This window comes from Dendrobates tinctorius, unplaced genomic scaffold (genome assembly GCF_039654945.1).
Source record: "Dendrobates tinctorius isolate UK_male_01 unplaced genomic scaffold, ASM3965494v1 ptg000518l, whole genome shotgun sequence".
In the NCBI taxonomy this organism is placed as follows: Eukaryota; Metazoa; Chordata; class Amphibia; order Anura; family Dendrobatidae; genus Dendrobates; species Dendrobates tinctorius.
This window is the reverse complement of record NW_027362177.1, coordinates 297592-318287: the sequence shown is the minus strand read 5'-3', so window position 1 is coordinate 318287 and position 20696 is coordinate 297592. Positions and strand designations below refer to the sequence as shown.

Below are 20696 nucleotides of genomic sequence, written 5' to 3'. Positions count from 1 at the left end.
AATGAATCATGAGAGGTCTCTCATGCCCTCCAACCCCCCAGCATTTCTATATTTATTGCTAAATTCCCTGTCTAATCAGCCCTTTATTGTTTTTGACACCTAAACAGGTTTTTAAAAAAGTCTTTATAAACTCTAATATTTTTATGTAAATTAGATTTTTGACTAGTTGATAGGGCATTTGTTTCCCCAGACTAGTCATCCCACTCAACATGTCACTATCATATCACTCATCTAAGGGCGTGACAGAATGAATTGTGAGAGCCGACGTCATCACCAGCTCTTTGTAAAACTCGCTCTGTTTTCTTCACCCACACCAATGCTCCTCTGAAGCCGGATATACACACGTGGTCAAAATTGTTTGTACCCCTCGTTTAATGACAGAAAAACCCACAGAAATAACTTGAATCTGACAAAATTAATAACAAATCAAAAACCTGTGAAAATGAACAAATGAAAGTCAGACATTGCTTTTCAACCATGCTTCCAAGAATTTTTTGAAAAATAAAACTCATGGAAAAGGCCTGGACAGAAATGATGATACCCTTAACTTAATATTTTGTTGCACAACCTTTTGAGGCAATCGCTGCAATCAAACGATTCCTGTAACTGTCAATGAGACTGCTTCCTGGCTTCAGAAGCCGTCTTCTTCCCTTCTAGACATGCGCAGTGTGCCTCTGAAGCTGAGCAGCATACACCCGGCTTCAGAGGCGCTATGGCTTGGGTAAAGAAAGACGTGAATGCGTGAGTTTTGCAGAAAGCCGGCGATGGCGCAGGCTATTGCTAATGATTTTATTACGCTCACAGGGGAATGATAACATGCTGAGTGGGATGACTGTTCTAGGGAAACAAATGCAACTTTTCAAAAGGTAAATTTACATATGGAAAACTGAGTTTATAAAGACTTTTTTAACATGTTTTTAGGTGTCAAACACAATAAAGGGATGGTTAGGCAGGGTATTTAGCAGCAAAAATGCAAATGCTGGAGGGTTGAAGGACATGGAGGACTGGTCAGGTTCCCTTAAGAGAACTATCTTTAGCATAAAGAAGAATGAACAAGCAGTCCTGAAAGTGATGATATAGTCAACAAAGAGGCCTGATTTCAACTTCAAGTCTTTCTGGGATTACATGGAGAGACAGAATAAGGGTCCCGTTACATTTAGCGATGCACCAGCGATCCCGACAACGATACGACCCGGTCAGGATCGCTGGTGCATCGCTAAATGGTCGCTAGTGAGCTGCCAAACAGGCAGATCTCACCAGTGACGCAGCAGCAATAAGCGATCTGTCGGCGGTCGCTCTTACCTGTCACACTGCAGCGATGATGACGACTTCCGCCTGCGTCCATGCGTCACTAGTCGGCTCCAGCGGGACGCCAACGAGGAAAAAATAGCCCAGGACATTGAAGCGCGATCAGCGATATCCAGCGGGGGGGCGGTCGCAGGTACGTGTCACACAAAGCGAGATCGCTAGCGATATCACTGTTGCATCACAAAATCGGTGACGCTTTAGCGATATCGCTAGCAATCTCGCTATGTGTGAAAGGCCCTTAATTCACACAATCGACATCCAAAGAAGATCTTTGGTTTGTTCTCCAAGATGATTGCAACAACCTCCCTGCCGAGTTTTTTTTAAAAACTGTGTGCCAGTGTATCTAGAAAAATTGATGCTTTGATTCTGGTTTGAAGGCAAAAGATGGCCACACCACATGTTAACTTGATTTAGATTTCTCTTTTGTTAATTTTTTTTGTATTTTGCGTCTTGATAAAAATATGTTATCAAAATTCCTATATTTGGAAGCATTCTTTCTTCTCAGCATTTTTCCACACCTACCTATGGTACGTTTGGTATCTTTTACACATTACTGTAAGTTCTGTGAGGGAGCTATTGGACACCTGAGTATTTCCAACTGCAGAAAATTCTGAAATTCTTTCCTAGATTTTCTCTACTCTGTTTGTTTCTTTGTATAAATACATTATGGCTTTTCTTTTATGATGTCCGATATTTTTTACTGCAGGAATAAGAAAAATCTCCATGGAATAACCATTTCTTTTTATGTATAAATTATATTTTTTTTACTATTGTTTTGAGAACTCAGGCCAAGATGACCTGATCTAATGATGAACTCTTCCTCTTTAGCACAGTTCTTAGAGAAAACGAACCCAAAGACGAACCTGTCTATACATTTTCTGTTAAGAATGCTACAGGACAAGATGTCACGTACAGAATTGTTTCTGGTAATGACGGAGGTATGATCATCCATCAATCTATCATTATTTTTATGCTATTCCAAGTCTTTAATTTAAAAACTGGCTTACTTTTAGTTTGGTAATACAGTGATCCCTCAAGTTTAATAATAATTGATTACAGGGTTACTGCTATAAGTTACAATTATTGTAACATACGACTTGACCTATAATAATAATTAGTAATTGGCTGCAAAGTCTCCAAAATGTCAATCAAAAATAAGTACGGTAATTATAAAATAATGATAGTAATAACAATAATAATAATAATGCTGATGATGAAATGTGCTGATAACTAATAAACAGAGATTGTAGCCTTAGGCCGGGGTCACACTGGCGAGGAATACGGGAGAGTGAGAGGCGCAAAAAGCACGCATTAGACACGGACCAATGATTCTCTATGGGGTCCCTCGCACCAGGCGTATATTTCTCCTCAGTATCCTATGCTCCGTGCCACTCGCAGCATGCTGCGATTGTCAGCGTACTATGCCGTAGCACGCTAATGCAAGTCTATAGGTGCGCAAAAAATACGGATTACACACGGACCACACGTGTGACTTGCAAGAAATACTCACACTGACATGTTTAATAGAGAAAGAAAGAATAGATATAGACACATAGAATATATATATATATATATATATATATATATAAATATATATCTCTATGCATTCTATGTGTCTATATCTATTCTTTCATTTCTTTATTAAAACTGTCATAGGGCTCCATTATATGTCCATTTTGCAAGCCTGCGAGAAAATCTCACCATACGGATGCCATACGGATTACATACGGATGCTTACATGCGCAAAATACGCGACCACACCTTGATTACGGATGACCTACGGAGCACTGCTTAGGGGTCTGTCATCCGTATTATGCATGTAAAATACGGAGCGTATTTTGTGCAGGTTAGTGTGACTCCAGCCTTAGTCCTTATGTATAAAAGGACTAAGTGTCATTTCAAGTTGTCCCATTTAAAAAAAATCTTGTATCATAAGAAGGTACCTCTGAAGCCATAGAGACATGCTAAAAGTTAGTATTGGTGGAAAATCAATCGATGGAAACTCTGCCAGTTGCAAGGACATTGCGACTTATTGAGAACATAACCTCAATCAGTTATCACGACAATGTGTCTTGGTCAGAGCATAACCTCTGCCAGTTATCAAGACAACGTGTCTTGGTCAGAGCATAACCTCTACCAGTTATCACGACAATGTGTCTTGGTCAGAGCATAACCTCTGCCAGTTATCAAGACAACGTGTCTTGGTCAGAGCATAACCTCTACCAGGTATCAAGACAATGTGGCTTGATCAGAGCATAACCTCTACCAGTTATCAAGACAACGTGTCTTGGTCAGAGCATAACCTCTACCAGTTATCAAGACAACGTGTCTTGGTCAGAGCATAACCTCTACCAGTTATCAAGACAACGTGTCTTGGTCAGAGCATAACCTCTGCCAGTTATTAAGACAATGTGTCTTAGTCAGAGCATAACCTCTACCAGTTATCAAAACAATGTGGCTTGATCAGAGCATAACCTCTACCAGTTATCAAGACAACGTGTCTTGGTCAGAGCATAATCTCTACCAGTTATCCAGACAACGTGTCTTGGTCAGAGCATAACCTCTACCAGTTATCAAGACAATGTGTCTTGGTCAGAGCATAACCTCTACCAGTAATCAAGACAATGTGGCTTGGTCAGAGCATAACCTCTACCAGTTATCAAGACAACGTGTCTTGGTCAGAGCATAGCCTCTAACACTTATCAAGACTATGTGGCTTGGTCAGAGCATAACCTCTGCCAGTTATCAAGACAACGTGTCTTGGTCAGAGCATAACCTCTACCAGTTATCAAGACAATGTGGCTTAGGTAGGACTCTCCATTCCTGTTAAAAGACTTATTCCATCTGTTAAAAAACATGGAGCTGGGGAGGAGTGTGGAGAGCAGGATGAATAGACGACGGACATTTAGAGTAGATTTTGCTTCGACGGGTTCTGAGAACTCTTTTAACAGGAACGGTAAGTGCCACCTTCTTTTTCTCTTTTTCATGGACTGTTCTAGTATGATTATTCTTATTGGCCGGCATATATAATAGTAGGAATCACTCTGCAGACCTTGGGTCTGAGCTACTGGGCATATGTGTAAATGTATCACCGTTGAGTCGATGAATGATCACAAACTTGGTTCCGCAACTGATTGGATCCCTTACGCGGGCCCTACAATCGCTGGCAACACATTTCCTTTTGTTGGGAGATGTGCTGCCAGCAATATGCAAAATATATGGGAACAGCATGCGCATAGTAACGACAATTCGGTTGTATCGAGCATCAGCCCATCTCAGTTTAATGTAATTTACAGGTCAGTTTTATTTGGATGAGAAAAATGGAAATCTGTGGACAACAGAAAAATTTGATGAAGATGTCCAGCCATCCTATAATATCATTGTCGAGGCAGATACGCCTCCTGATGCCCAAGGTAAATAATAATCTTTATGTAGCAATAACCTATTCACAGGTAACAACCAATATTGTAAAGTATCTTGTACTTGGTATAAGCTCAGCCCAAGTTATCATTCCTTAAGTTAGTCAATATGTGCATTGTGCATAAAAACATGCAAAATAAATGAACTGCGGTAATTATGGCTACCAAGCAGAAATGTACCATTTTTGTAGAGGATTTTCTCTCAAGCTGCCATATTAGGCTTATATTGGTAAATCAGAGATGGATCAGCACCCAGTTTTGTAATTATGATTGTTTTACTTACAGATGGACATTTAAACATGACAACAGAAATAGAAGCCATATTATTAGTCATTTTTGTATTTAGCATTGTAACGGGGTCTTCCAATCTCGGGTACCTTTCAGTACCACCCCGTGTTTCCGAAGGTCCACTCTGCTTTGGTTGGAGTCTGAATGAAGGACGCTGGCTGGAATTCCTTGGTTACCTGGGCGCATATAAAAGATCACTGCTTCTCCACGTATTTCCAGTCTGACAACACTTTACTCACAGGACACAGAATATATCACACAGATACAGAGGGCAGGCCAATAGAAAAGCGGCAGGCCAGACATACATTACAATAGCCACAGGTGGCCGGAGCCTGCCGATATTTACTGTGGGAATTACAAAGGTGCGGGGGAGGGGGCGGACAAAAGGGGAATATCGTGTCTCCTCTGCCCAGGGCGCAGCCTGTGGGCTGATGCATTAGGGACATGCATCTCCCATGGAACCTATTATACATACATATAACTGCACAACATGTTCTGGGTGCTGAGTGGTTCCGTAACACGTAACAAGCGTCACGGGAACTTTGTTAGAAAACGTACTGATACAGTAACATTCGTTCTCAGTTTATGAGATATTTCTTGACTGGTAAAATATTTTAGAAGATAATAACTACAATATGTGATAATAAGCATTATAATATAGTTTGCACTGGAAATTACATGTCATTTATTTACAAAGGAGAATTCTACTTCCATCCAGCTTTTCCAGATTCCTGGATGACAGCTTTGTACCCCCTCTAACTATGCCCCTACCTATTGCCATTCATTATACTTCATGCAGTCCAAACAAGTGTTTGCCCACATTGGAGACTTAATAAAAAACTGATACAAATAAAGATAGCGATCAGTGATGAGTGAGTATGCTCGTTGCTCGGGTTTTTCGGAGCATGCTTGGGTGATCTCAGAGTATTTGGAAGTGCTCAGAGATTTAGTTTCTATTGCCGAAGTTGCATGATTTTCAGCTACTTGACAGCCTGAATACATGTGGGGATTGCCCGTTGCGCGGGTCTTTCGGAGCATGCTTGGGTGATCTCCGAGTATTTGGAAGTGCTCGGATATTTAGTTTCTATTGCCGAAGTTGCATGATTTTCAGCTACTTGACAGCCTGAATACATGTGGGAATTGCCCGTTGCTCGGGTTTTCTCGAGCATGCTTGGGTGTCCGAGTATTTTGGCGTGCTCGGAGATTTTGTTTTCATCGCCTCAGCTGCAAGATTTGCGACTGCTGGACAGGCAATCCCCACATATACAGTTGTGGCCAAAAGTATTGGCACTCCTGCAATTTTGTCAGATAATACTCAGTTTCTTCCTGATAATGATTGCAATCACAAATTCTTTGGTATTATTATCTTCATTTAATTTGTCTTAAATGAAAAAACACTAAAGATAATGAAGCAAAAAGCAAAACATTGATCATTTCACACAAAACTCCAAAAATGGGCCAGACAAAAGTATTGGCAACCTCAGCCTAATACTTGGTTGCACAACCTTTAGCCAATATAACTGCAACCAACCGCTTCCGGTAACCATCAATGAGTTTCTTACAATGCTCTGCTGGAATTTTAGTCCATTCTTCTTTGGCAAACTGCTCCAGGTCCCTGATATTAGAAGTGTGTTCTCCAAACTGCCATTTTTAGATCTCTCCACAGGTTTTCTATGGGATACAGGTCTGGACTCATTGCTGGCCACCTTAGAAGTCTCCAGTGCTTTCTCTCTAACCATTTTCTAGTGCTTTTTGAAGTGTGTTTTGGGTCATTGTCCTGCTGGAAGGCCCATAACCTCTGAGGGAGACCCAGCTTTCTCACACTGGGCCCTACATTATGCTGCAAAATTTGTTGGTAGTCTTCAGACTTCATAATGCCATGCAGACGGTCAAGCAGTCCAGTGCCAGAGGCAGCAAAGCAACCACAAAACATCAGGGAACCTCCGCCATGTTTGACTGTAGGGACCATGTTTTTTTCTTTGAATGCCTCTTTTTTTTCTCCTGTAAACTCTATGTTGATGCCTTTGCCCAAAAAGCTCTACTTTTGTCTCATCTGACCAGAGAACATTCTTCCAAAACATTTTAGGCTTTTTCAGGTAAGTTTTGGCAAACTCCAGCCTGGCTTTTTTATGTCTCGGGGTAAGAAGTGGGGTCTTCCTGGGTCTCCTACCATACAGTCCCTTTTCATTCAGACGCCGACGGATAGTACGGGTTGACACTGTTGTACCCTCGGAGTGCAGGGCAGCTTGAACTTGTTTGGATGTTAGTCGAGGTTCTTTATCCAACATCCGCATAATCTTGCGTTGAAATCTCTTGTCAATTTTTCTTTTCCGTCCACTTCTAGGGAGGTTAGCCACAGTGCCATGGGCTTTAAACTTCTTGATGACACTGCGCACGGTAGACACAGGAACATTCAGGTCTTTGGAGATGAACTTGTAGTCTTGAGATTGCTCATGCTTCCTCACAATTTGGTTTCTCAAGTCCTCAAACAGTTCTTTGGTCTTCTTTCTTTTCTCCATGCTCAATGTAGTACACTGTTGTGAGTTCATTTTCCCCTTCGTTACTGAGGTCTGGTGAACTCCCTATTCTGGTAAAGGAAGGTAATGAGCCTGATTATCAGGCACCTGAGCCTAATGAGGATGACTGGCTGAGTGGAGTCACGGACTGGATATAAGGCTGCCGATGCCCTTCTGCCCTGCGGGTGATTTCTCTGTGGACTTCTAAGACACCAGTCTGATTCCTGCTCCTCTAAAGCTAAGTTTTCTGCTTTGCCTGTTAGCATTCGTGTTTTGTTTTTGTTTTCCTTGCTTTTCTGGATTCTGCCATTCCCTGCTGGGGTGAGCTGAATCTCCTTTTGCCTGTTGCTCTGTCTTCAGAATATTCCTGAGTACTGACATAGCTTTTTTGAAGCCTAGCGTCTTCAGGGCCTTTTTCACTGTCAGTCTGTTGGCTCTTATTTTCATAGGGTTTTTCACGGATTGCAGACAGCAGCCTTCCTGTCCTTTCCTATCTAGTTAGCTTGGGCCCCGTCTTTGCTCAGTCTATCTTTCTGTCTGTGTTAGTGTTTTCATCTTGCTTCACCGTCATTATATGTTGGGGGCTGCCTATTGCTTTGGGGTCTGCTCTGGGGCAGTTTAAGTTTCCCCTTTCTTTCTTTAGGCCTATTTAATTCTCCGGCTGTGATCGAGGGGTCTAGGGCATCGTAGGAACCCCCCACGGCTGCTGCTAGTTGTGTTGATAGGTTCAGGGGTCTGCAATCCGATAGCTGCCAACTTCTCTGGTTTTCTGGACTTAGCTAGCATTTCTGTTTTTGCCTCCTACGGTGACTCAATCATAACAGAATCACCCGCCATACCGCAGATCCTAGGGTACTCAATAGCAGGAAAGAATTGTGTTTAAAAAAAAAAAAAAAAAAAAAAAAAAATTAAAAATTAAAAAAAAAAAAAGAGTGTGTATATTCTTTCCTCTATATCTCTGAGGCCGTAGGGGGAATTTTTTTCTCTCAATGGAGATAAAGCAATTGTCTGATTGTGTAGAGCAGCTCGCTGCGGAAGTGCGGGGAATTTCCGCCTACCTTGCTCGTTCGCATGCTGTTGAACCCAAGATCCCTACACCTGATGTATTTTTTGGGGATCGATCTAAATTTTTGAGTTTCAAAAATAATTGTAAATTATTTTTTGCCTTGAAGCCTAACTCGTCAGGGAGCTCCGCGCAGCAGGTTAAAATTGTCATCTCTTTGCTGCGTGGCGATCCCCAGGATTGGGCGTTTTCTTTGAAACCAGGTGATCCTATTCTGACTAATGTGAACGCATTCTTTCAAGCTTTGGGGTTGTTGTATGACGAACCTAATGCTATTGATCAGGCTGAAAAGACCCTGTTGGCATTGAACCAGGGTCGAGATTCTGCAGAGTTGTACTGTCAAAAGTTCCGAAAGTGGGCGGTCCTTACTACCTGGAATGATAATGCCTTGGCTGCTCTCTTTCGGAAGGGTTTGTCAGAAGCCGTAAAAGATACTATGGTGGGATTTCCTGTTCCCTCTGGTCTAGACTATTCTATGTCATTAGCCATTCAGGTTGATCGGCGTTTACGTGAACGCAGGATTGCACGAAAGGTGTTGCCACCGGTTGAACAGACGTCTGAACCTATGCAATGTGATAGAGTTTTGTCTAAGGCGCAACGTCAGGAGTTCAGAAGGTGTAATAAGCTGTGTTTTTTCTGTGGAGATGCCTCGCATATTATTTCTGTTTGTCCTAAACGAGAGAAACGCTTTGCACACACGTTTTCTGTTGGTGGTGTTCAACCTAAGTTTCTTCTGGCAATTAATCTGATCTGCTCCCTGTCCACATTTTCCTCCAAGGCTTTTGTGGATTCGGGAGCAGCGCTAAACCTAATGGACTTGGATTTTGCTAAACGTTGTGGATTTCCGATGACACCTCTGCAGACGCCTATCCCTTTGAGGGGGATTGATGCTACTCCTTTGGCTAAAAATAAACCTCAGTTTTGGACCCAGGTGGTCATGCGGGTCGCCCCAGACCATCAAGAAAATTGCAGATTTTTGGTGTTGTATGGTCTGCATGATGCCGTTGTTCTGGGGTTTCCCAGGTTGCAAATTCATAATCCAGTTTTGGATTGGAAATCTGTGTCTGTGGTGAGTTGGGGTTGTCGGTGTGCCTTTAGTGAGGCTCCGGTTTTTTCCACCTCTCCTCAGTCGCATGATGTTCCTGACTATTTGGCGGACTTTTATGATGTATTTAGTGAGAATGAGTCTGCGTCCTTGCCTCCTCATAGGAGTTATGACTGTGCAATCGAACTAAGCCCGGGGTGTAAATTTCCCAAGGGTCGGCTCTTCAATTTATCTGTACCCGAGCACGAGGCTATGCGGTCCTATATTAAGGAAGCATTGGAGAAGGGTCATATTAGACCATCCTCTTCACCCTTAGGTGCCGGTTTTTTTTTTGTGGCCAAAAAGGATGGTTCTTTAAGGCCTTGTATTGATTATCGTGCCCTCAATAAAATTACTATTAAATATCAGTATCCGTTACCCCTGATTTCGGATCTATTCTCTAGAGTGAGAGGTGCTTGCTGGTTTACCAAGCTTGACCTCAGGGGGGCGTATAATCTTATCCGCATTAAGCAGGGGGATGAATGGAAGACGGCGTTTAATCCTCCGGAGGGACATTTTGAGTACCTGGTGATGCCTTTTGGGCTCACTAATGCCCCTTCTGTCTTCCAGTGCTTCATGAACGATATTTTCCGAGACTTTGTCGATAAATTTTTGATTATCTATCTGGATGATATTTTGATCTTCTCCAAGGATTGGGATTCTCATGTGGAACATATTCGGACTGTGTTCCGGATCTTGAGGGAGAATTCCCTGTATGTCAAAGGATCGAAATGCCTTTTTGGAGTACAGAGGATTTCATTTTTGGGATTTATTTTGTCTCCGTCAACTATTGAAATGGACCCGGCCAAGGTACAGGCCATTTATGATTGGGTTCAGCCCACTTCTTTGAAGGCCCTCCAGAAGTTTTTGGGTTTTGCTAATTTTTATCGGAAATTTATAGCAAAATTTTCTAGTATTGCCAAGCCATTGACTGATCTGACTAAGAAGGGTGCTGATGTGTTGAATTGGTCTCCGGAGGCTGTTGCTTCCTTTCAGGAGCTGAAGCGAAGATTTACCTCCGCCCCGGTTTTGCGGCAACCTGATGTCTCACTCCCGTTCCAGGTTGAGGTGGATGCTTCTGAGATTGGTGCAGGAGCTGTTTTGTCCCAAAAGGATCCTGTAACATCTAAAATGAATCCCTGTGCTTTTTTTTCCCGAAAGTTCCCTCCATCTGAACGTAACTATGATGTGGGGAATCGGGAACTGTTGGCCATGAAATGGGCATTTGAGGAGTGGAGACATTGGTTGGAGGGAGCTAAACATCAAGTTGTGGTCCTCACTTTACCTAGAGTCGGCTAAACGCTTGAACCCTAGACAGGCTAGGTGGGCCTTGTTTTTTACACGTTTTGATTTTGTGGTCTCTTTTCTTCCTGGAACTAAGAATGTCAAGGCAGACGCCCTCTCTAGGAGTTTCTTTGCTGATTCTCCTGTGGTGACCAAGCCTGCTACCATCTTAGGCGAAGGGGTAGTTCTTTCTGCCATCTCGCCCGATTTGAGACTTGCTCTGCAAGAGTTCCAGGAGGACAAACCTGAGCGTTGTCCCAGTGGAAAGTTGTATGTTCCTGACCAGTGGAAGAAGAGAGTGATGTCTGAAGTTCATTGCTCTTCATTGGCTGGTCATCCAGGTATTTTTGGTACTAGAGATCTGGTGAGTCGCTCTTTTTGGTGGCCCACCTTGTCTCATGATGTCAGGAATTTTGTGCAGTCCTGTGGGACTTGCTCCTGGTCTAAATCTTGTTCTCGCTCTAGTGGGTTGTTGATGCCTTTGCCGGTCCCCAGGATGCCATGGACCCATATTTCAATGGATTTCATCTCTGATATGCCGGTCTCTCAAAGAATGACTGTTATTTGGGTGATTTGTGATAGGTTCTCTAAGATGGTTCATCTTGTACCACTCCCTAAGTTGCCATCTTCCTCTGAGTTGGTGCCCCTGTTTTTGCAACAGGTGGTTCGCTTACACGGGATTCCTGAGAACATTGTATCTGACAGAGGAGTTCAGTTTGTGTCTAGATTTTGGAGGACTTTCTGTTCCAAGCTGGGAATTCAGTTGTCCTTCTCCTCTGCTTTTCACCCTCATACCATTGGGCAGACAGAGAGAACAAACCAGACCTTGGAGTTGTATTTGAGATGTTTTATTTCCGCTGATCAGGATGATTGGGTTTCATTTTTGCCCTTGGCCGAATTTCCTTTAAATAATAGAGCTAGTTCTGCCATTTTGATGTCACCTTTTTTTTGTAACTTTGGGTTTCATCCTCGATTTTCTTCAGGGCAGGTGGAGCCTTCTGCCTGCCCAGATGTTGACACTGTGGTGGAGAGAATGCACCAGATCTGGGACCAAGTGGTGGATAAGTTATCTCTCTCCCAGGAAAAGGCCCAGCGGTTTTCCAATCGACATAGGACCATTGGTCCCCAGTTTAAGATTGGTGATATGGTGTGGTTATCATCAAAAAATATTGCTATGAAGGTGGCTTCTCCTAAGTTTAAGCCTAGATTTATTGGACCTTACAAGATTTTGGAGATTATTAATCCAGTCTCTTTTCGTTTGGCTCTTCCTGTCACATTTAAAATCCATAATGTGTTCCATAAGTCCTTGTTGAAGAGGTTTGTTGAACCAGTTGTTCCTGGGGTGGCACCTTCAGACCCTGTATTGGTTGAAGGTAACATGGAATATGAGGTAGAGAAAATACTGGATTCCCGTTTGGCTACATGGAGACTCCAGTATTTGGTTAAGTGGAAGGGTTATGGTCAGGAGGATAATTCCTGGGTCTCTGCCTCTGATATTCATGCCGAAAGATTGGTGCGTGCCTTTCATCGGGCTCACCCTGATCACCCTGGTGGCGTGGTTGAGGGTTCGGTGACCCCTCCTCAAGGCGGAGGTACTGTTGTGAGTTCATTTTCCCCTTCGTCACTGAGGTCTGGTGAACTCCCTATTCTGGTAAAGGAAGGTAATGAGCCTGATTATCAGGCACCTGAGCCTAATGAGGATGACTGGCTGAGTGGAGTCACGGACTGGATATAAGGCTGCTGACGCCCTTCTGCCCTGCGGGTGATTTCTCTGTGGACTTCTAAGACACCAGTCTGATTCCTGCTCCTCTAAAGCTAAGTTTTCTGCTTTGCCTGTTAGCATTCGTGTTTTGTTTTTGTTTTCCTTGCTTTTCTGGATTCTGCCATTCCCTGCTGGGGTGAGCTGAATCTCCTTTTGCCTGTTGCTCTGTCTTCAGAATATTCCTGAGTACTGACATAGCTATTTTGAAGCCTAGCGTCTTCAGGGCCTTTTTCACTGTCAGTCTGTTGGCTCTTATTTTCATAGGGTTTTTCACGGATTGCAGACAGCAGCCTTCCTGTCCTTTCCTATCTAGTTAGCTTGGGCCCCGTCTTTGCTCAGTCTATCTTTCTGTCTGTGTTAGTGTTTTCATCTTGCTTCACCGTCATTATATGTTGGGGCTGCCTATTGCTTTGGGGTCTGCTCTGGGGCAGTTTAGATTTCCCCTTTCTTTCTTTAGGCCTATTTAATTCTCCGGCTGTGATCGAGGGGTCTAGGGCATCATAGGAACCCCCCACGGCTGCTGCTAGTTGTGTTGATTGGTTCAGGGGTCTGCAATCCGATAGCTGCCAACTTCTCTGGTTTTCTGGACTTAGCTAGCATTTCTGTTTTTGCCTCCTACGGTGACTCAATCATAACAGTACACACAAGGACACAGGAAAGAGGTTGAGTCAACTTTAATCCATGTCAACTGGTTGCAAGTATGATTTAGTTATTGCCAACACCTGTTAGGTGCCACAGGTAAGTTACAGGTGCTGTTAATTACACAAATTAGAGAAGCATCACATGATTTTTGGAACAGTGCCAATACTTTTGTCCACCCTCTTTCTTATGTTTGGTGTGGAATTATATCCAATTTGGCTTTAGGACAATTCTTTTTTTTTCTTTTTATATAAGACAAATTAAACGAAGATAATAATAACAAAGAATTTGTGTTTGCAATCATTTTCAGGAAGAAACTGAGTATTATCTGACAAAATTGCAGGGGTGTCAATACTTTTGGCCACAACTGTATTCAGGCTGTCAAGTAGCCGCAAATCATGCAGCTGCGGCAATAGAAACTAAATCTCTGAGCACTTTCAAATACTTGGAGGTCACCCAAGTATACTCCGAACAACCCCAGCAACGAGCATACTCGCTCATCACTAATAACGATAGTTCCCATGTCATTAAATCAACATTTTCTATTCCCATTGTATTATGGGCGTTCATAGTCTGTGATTATGGGTAATGCGCGACTATATTTTTAAAGTACTTTATACATATTGTTCACAGGTCCACTGTCTCCTAATATGGTCCAATTACAAATTATTGTACCTGACGTCAATGAGGGTCCAGTGTTTGAGAAAAACATATATGCCGCTACAATAATGAATACTGTTCCTCCCGGATTCCCAGTTATTAAAGTCACGGTATGATACGTGTATTGATGTCTGTATTTTGTGGCTAGAAGTGTAACTGCTCGCACATTTGGGAATAGGCGACTCCTCTGCAAGTCACAGGCGTCCTCCCTTGGAAAAGGTCACAAGAAAGTTTATAGAGATATCTTTACTCAGGGCTCCTCCATCTTCCCATTTTACAATTCAAAAGTATTTACACACAACAAAGCAAAAGCAGCAGCTTCTGTTACTCACAACATTCACACTTAATGGGACCCTTTGTTTTCTTTTTTGGTGGATCTTGTCCCAATTTAATTCCATCTTACAATCCATTTCTTATAATGCCAGCTACCTTGCCTTCATGTTCTTCCAATTGTCATCCAGCACGTCTATTTATGTAGTTCCAATCTGCACCATACTGGCACCTGATACATCCTAACTGGTTGCCAATCTCCAATGTGATAAATCAACAAAAAGTATCAAGCATTTGTGAAGTATAAAGGAATTGATACATGTTTTTATAATTATTTAAAAATATATAAATCTGAAAATCGCGACTTGCATTTGTATTCATCCCCCTGTAGTCCGATACCCAGAAATAAAATCCAAAATAACCAATTGCCTCCAGAAGTCACATAATTAGTAAATTGAGCCCACATAAGTGTAACTTATTCTCAGTATAACTACAGCAGTTCTGTGAAGGCATCAGAAAATTAGTGATCAAAAAGCATCATGAAAACTAATGAACACACCAGACAGGTCAAGGATAAAGTTGTGAAGAAGAGTAAAGCAGGGTTAGGTTATAAAAAATAGCCCAAGCTCTGAAGACCTTGCAAAGCACTGTTCAGTTTATCATCCAAAAAATGGAAGCAGTATGGCACAACTGAAAATCTACCAATATATAGTCATTAGTGATGAGCGAGTATACTCGTTGCTTGAGTTTTCCCATGCATGCTCCGATGTCCTCCGAGTATTTTGGCGTGCTCGGAGATTTAGTTTTCGTCGTCTTATCTGCATGATTTGCGACTTGTAGACAGGCTGAATACATGTAGGAATTCCCTAACAAGCAGGCATTCCACACATGTATTCAAGCTGTCTAGCAGTCACAAATCATGCAGATGAGACGACGATAACTAAACCTCCGAGCACGCCAAAATACTCGGAGGACACCCAAGCAAAGAGTATGCCCGTGGCGATTTTGGAGGAGCTGCAAAGATCCAGAGCTCAGGTGTGACAATCTGCACGCAGGAAAATATTAGTCATATACTCAACAAATCTGGGCTTTATAGAAAAATGGCAGGAAGAAAATAATTTTTGAAAACAAGTTACAAGAAGTCCTTTTGCAGTTTGCAAGAAGCCATGTAGGTGAGCCAGCATGTGGAAGAAGGTCCTCTGGTCAGATGAGATCAAAGTAGAACTTTTTGGGATAAATGCTAAACAATATACAGTACATAGCTGAACAATAACACTACACATAACCGTGAAAACACCTTCTCCACCATAAAACATGGTGGTGGCATTATCATGCTGTAAGGAATGGATGCTTTTCTTCAGCAGGGACAGTGAAGCTGGACGGAGTTGATGGGAAGATAGGTGGAGCTAAGTACAGTGAAACCTGAAGGAAAACCTGTAGAGGCTACAAAAGACTTGGGATTGGGGTGTAAGTTCACCATCCAACAGGACACTGACCCTAAAAAATACTGCCATAGCTACAATGGAATGATTGATATCAATGCATATTCGTGTGTGAATGGCCCAGTCACAGTCCAGACCGAAATCACATTGAGAATCCGTGGCAAGACATGAATATTGCTATTCGCAGACGCCTCCATACAATCTCACTGAGCTAGAGCTAGTGTGCAAAGAAGAATGGGCAAAATTTTCAATCTTTACATGTACAAAGCTTCGACTTGGGGACTGAATACAAATGCCCATCAGAATTTTCAGATTTATATTTTTAAAATACTTAGAAAACAATTTATGATTTTCTTTTCACTTCACAAATACTTGCTACTATGTGTTGGTTAAATCACACAAAATACCAATAAAATACATTTAAGTTTGTGGGTGTAACATGAAAAAATGTGTAAAAGTTCACAGGGTTTGAATGCTTTTTCAAGGTACATCTGAAACCACAATGAAAGAAGATGGATGGATGCATCACACCACATACAAAATTCAGCAGCTATCTATGGGACAACCCCTTTAATACTTAAAAGTGAGCAGGAGATAACGTTGCCCACAGCGATTGTCAGTCTGAAGGTTCTATAAATAGGAAATTTGACTCAAAGTCGATCTATATTGATTGACTCAACTCTACTCAGCATTAGTGATAAGCGAGTATACTCATTGCTCGGGTTTTTCCGAGCATGCTCGGGTGTCCTTTGAGTATTTTGGCGTGCTTGGAGATTTAGTTTTCGTCTTATCTGCATGATTTCCGACTTGTAGACAGGCTGAATACATGTGGGAATTCCCTAACAAACAGGCATTCCACACATGTATTCAGGCTGTCTATTAGTCGCAAATCATGCAGCTGAGGCGACAAAAACTAAATCTCCGACCAGGCCAAAATACTCGGAGGACACCCGAGCATGCTCGGAAAAACCCGAGCAATGAGTATACTCGCTTATCACTAATGCTGAGTAGAGTTGAGTCAATCAATATAGATCGACTTTGAGTCAAATTTCTTATTTATAGAACCTTCAGACTGACAATTGCTGTGGGCAACGTTATCTCCTGCTCACTTTTAAGTATTAAAGGGGTTGTCGGAAAAACCCGAGCAATGAGTATACTCGCTCATCACTAGTCAGCATCTCTCCAGGTCCTTGGTTTCTTCCCAAATCATTCTCCTTTGTGACAGCCACAGGGAAGACCGTCATTATCAGATTGTTAGGCAACACTTCAATTTGACTTCTTTTGCTTTTAGCAGCTACTTTCCTTAGCTTCACAGCGATACACAGAAGCTTTGTTGGATTGGCTGGCATGGGCTTGTGATACACAAACCTTGGTGTTCTACAGTTTTCTGGTCAAAGAGGCAGATTGCCGTCAAAATGGCAAATACTATAGCACCCATACAGCTCCATATATGACCCAACAAATTTCCCGTAGTGTTCTAGATTGCTCCACAACATGGCCTCCATAACATGGCACACATGGTAGCCCACTGACCACCATCCATTCCCTTCTTATTTGCAAAGACCACTGGCCAATCCAAGAGCAAAATGGGAACATAAGACGACATTCAGATGTCAGTAAAGTGAGTCCGAGTGTCATCAGTGTCTTTCGTCGATTTTCCTGATATTTTTTGTCTGTGTTTTTACTGTTTAAGTAATAATCTTCTAATGTATAATGTATTCATTTCACTATTCTAAGAATATTTTATGCAAATAAACCCCCCAAAAAACAGAAAAACAGAAAAGGAAAGACTGCGACAGATTCAAGGTTATAATAATTTTGTTTTTTTTGAAGGCTAAAAATGGAGGTTCTTTGTTAAAGCCAACACTTACCTACAGCTTGGTGGATCAGTCAGGTTATGAGTTTGATATTGATAAGCACACAGGACAGATTGTAGCTGCCAATGTGACCGGAAAAACTGGAACTTTTAACTTCAAAGCGCAGGTTACTGACCAAAATGGACTCTCTGCCCAAGCTGAGGTTCAGGTATGTAATATGTAGGTCATGTAGGTAGGTAGGTCATGGTTTAAAGTTATTACTTCACCAGGTTTTCGCAACCCTATCTGAGAGCAGCGCGATGAAGGAGACCCTAATTCCAGCTATGATCATTTCCTGGACTGCTTGCTGCAGTTTTGATAAAATCACTGTTTTATCTGCTACAGATCTACCAGTTATCTGAATGCTGACTTCTGTATAACCCCACCCTCACCACTGATTAGCAGCTTTCTATGTACACTGTGCATAGGCGGAAAGCTGCCAATCAATGATGGGGTTGTGCTATACTGAGCTCATGAATATGGAGGACTACATGGCAGCAGGTTTACTACTCCTCTAGTGGTACTCTCCTGCTGATAAAACAGTGATGAATCAAAACTATATCTTCATTAATATCTCTACAAAACTTTACCTTATGCTGCTCTCAGGTTTCAGAAAGTTGCTGTAAGAAAATGCATCCGTATATAACAGCCTTATATTGGCTAGTTTCACATCTCCGTTTAATCTTCAGTTAGGAGGCTCCATCATTTTAACAGGATGAAAAAGTGCAGAATGCATTTTTTTTTTCCTTTTGTTGTTAAAATGATAGACAAACTTCCCAAAACCCAGAGGACTCCATTATAGTCTATCAGGTCCGTTCGGCTCTATTTGTGTGCTTGTTGCAATACATGGATAAAAGTAAAGAACACAACTCTTAATCATTAAATTCAAGTTTTTCATTCAGTACCATTGACACAAATGCATAAAATCCAGCCTCTTGCCATGCAGTCTGCCTTTACTAACATTTGTATACAAATATCAAAAGACTGTTCGTTACTTCCAAACAGAAAGCAGTGTGTACAGGTGCTTACTAAGAGCAGTCATCTCCTACATAACCTACAAATATCATTGCCCTCTGTAGCGCTATACCATGCAAATATGAAATATATGAAATTTGAATTCCATTACTGAACTAGAAAATAGGAAAAAGCATTGATACTTAGCGCATACTTTGGCCATTTCATCCTTGCCTAGCCGCCACAACAAGGCGATCTTCTTTGCTGGGAACATATCTAATGTTATTCCTCTCCTGGGCTGAAGAATACATTTATATGGGTAATTAATTGCTGTGGCTGCTGGGAATACATGAATTGGTGAAACGCGCGTTAGGTGTTTGGTGGGTGAGCTGTTTATGCAATGTTGGTAATTTACCTGTGATATTTGTGTTCTTTTTTCTATGTTAGATACTTGCCCTCATTCCCTGAGGGTGCATACCTTTGCATTTAGAGTTATTTACATCCTTCTAAACATTATATACCTATTGGTTGAATTTCTTCATTATAAGTGAATCGTCATTTAGCCCACTATTAATTGTACATGCATATATATAGCGTTGCTTTAATATTTTTTTGATATATGTTAGATATGCTTTTCATATGTATGTACATATATAGGTATCAATAAATTCCCAGGGGTTTCTCACAATAGCTCACCCACCAACTTTTAGCTTTCATACCTTTATTTGGTGTTTACTTGTACTCATTGTTTTTACTGAATATCTAAATTTAAATAATTTTTTTTAACTTTCTACTGCTTGTAATTTGTGTTCATTTCGGTGGTTACGTGTGAATGCTTACTTTTACTACGTAAGCAAAATGTGAAGGATTTATTTTGAATAAGAAAAAAAATTGGGGGGTGCGTCTTATAATGCGGATATACCTTACCGGCCGCAGTGGAGCAGGGTCCCAGGGTCGCTGCTGGAGGAGGAAAGAGTGGCGCGTCGCTGCAGGCCGCAGACTGTGATGAGGGGATGTTCCAATGTGCACCGCTGCAGGTGAAAATGGCTACAGTGCTCTGTGGTGCGGGGAGGCTCCGTCGGCATTTTGTGAAAGCCCGGAACCCCCCGCATATCCATTACTGCGGTGGCCTCCGGGAAAATGGCCGCCGGGGGCGGCGCATGCTCAGATTGAGCATGTGCCCTTGAATGTTGTACACCCACACTAATTCAGCCACAAACTCAGGCCACAGTATCTTCCAATCTTCCTCTAACGTTCAAAGCATCTGGATCAACGTCCGATTAAAGCATTCACAAGCTCCATTCCCCTGAGGATGATAAGGAGTAGTTCTGGACTTCTCAATCTGGTATAAACAATGCAACTCTTCCATCACTCGACCTTGGAAGCAGGCACCCTGGTCAGAGTGGATCCTTTTCGGGCATCCGTACATCTGGATGAAGTCTTATTAAAAGGCCTGTGCAGCAGATTCAGCAGTCTGGTCTCGGGTTGGAGTCACTGCAACGAAATTGGTAAAATGGTTGGTCATCATCAGGCAATGCTCATACCCAAGATGTGCCGGGCCTACAGACAAGTAATCTGTCATCAATACCTCCAAAGGTGCAGAAGTCACAGTGGTCTGTATCGGGGGCCCTCTGTTCTTGGGGTTTGGCTAGGTCACAGTTCTGACATTTTTGGCAGTCCTCTTCCATTGTGGTCCTCAATCGGGGGTGATACACCAGCTTCTGTAACCACTGGAACGTCTTCTCCCGACCAAAGTGAGCCCCTCTCTCATGAGCCTCTGTAGCCACCACAATGATCAACTTCTCTGGGAACACTACTTGCCAAGTGACTCACAATTCTCGTTGTAGCTGTACTCTTCGGTATAACAACCCATCTTCCAACTGAAGCCTCTCCCACTATCTCAGAATCCGCAGTATCCATGGTGACAGACTGTCCCTCTCTTGCCGGCTGGGACGTTGCTTCAGGGACACCCACTGTTGCAGCTGAGCGAGTTCCCTATTTGCCTGTTGAAGGTGGACCCAGTCATCCCCGGGCCATCCCAACACCTGTTCTTCAGACGTCTCCCCGATCTGTCCCTGCGTCACCACCAATAATTTGGCCAGGTCCCAAAAATCAGGAATCTCTTCCGCCTCCAGCTCTTCATCTCTGCCA

The 20696-nt window shown here is 42.4% G+C and overlaps 1 protein-coding gene across 20 annotated transcripts in view; it reads left to right on the top strand.

Moving 5' to 3' along the window:
* LOC141078221 (protocadherin Fat 4-like) overlaps nucleotides 1-20696 on the top strand; it is a 294498-nt gene that overhangs the window by 116862 nt on the left and 156940 nt on the right. For 19 of the 20 annotated variants that reach the window (XM_073565038.1, XM_073565030.1, XM_073565026.1 and 16 more), the window contains exons 28-31: nucleotides 2137-2246; nucleotides 4605-4721; nucleotides 13997-14133; nucleotides 17569-17760. In XM_073565038.1, the coding sequence (XP_073421139.1) occupies nucleotides 2137-2246; nucleotides 4605-4721; nucleotides 13997-14133; nucleotides 17569-17760 (556 nt within the window). The remainder of the gene's footprint in view (nucleotides 1-2136; nucleotides 2247-4604; nucleotides 4722-13996; nucleotides 14134-17568; nucleotides 17761-20696) is intronic. The other variant, XM_073565031.1, reaches the window with a different exon arrangement.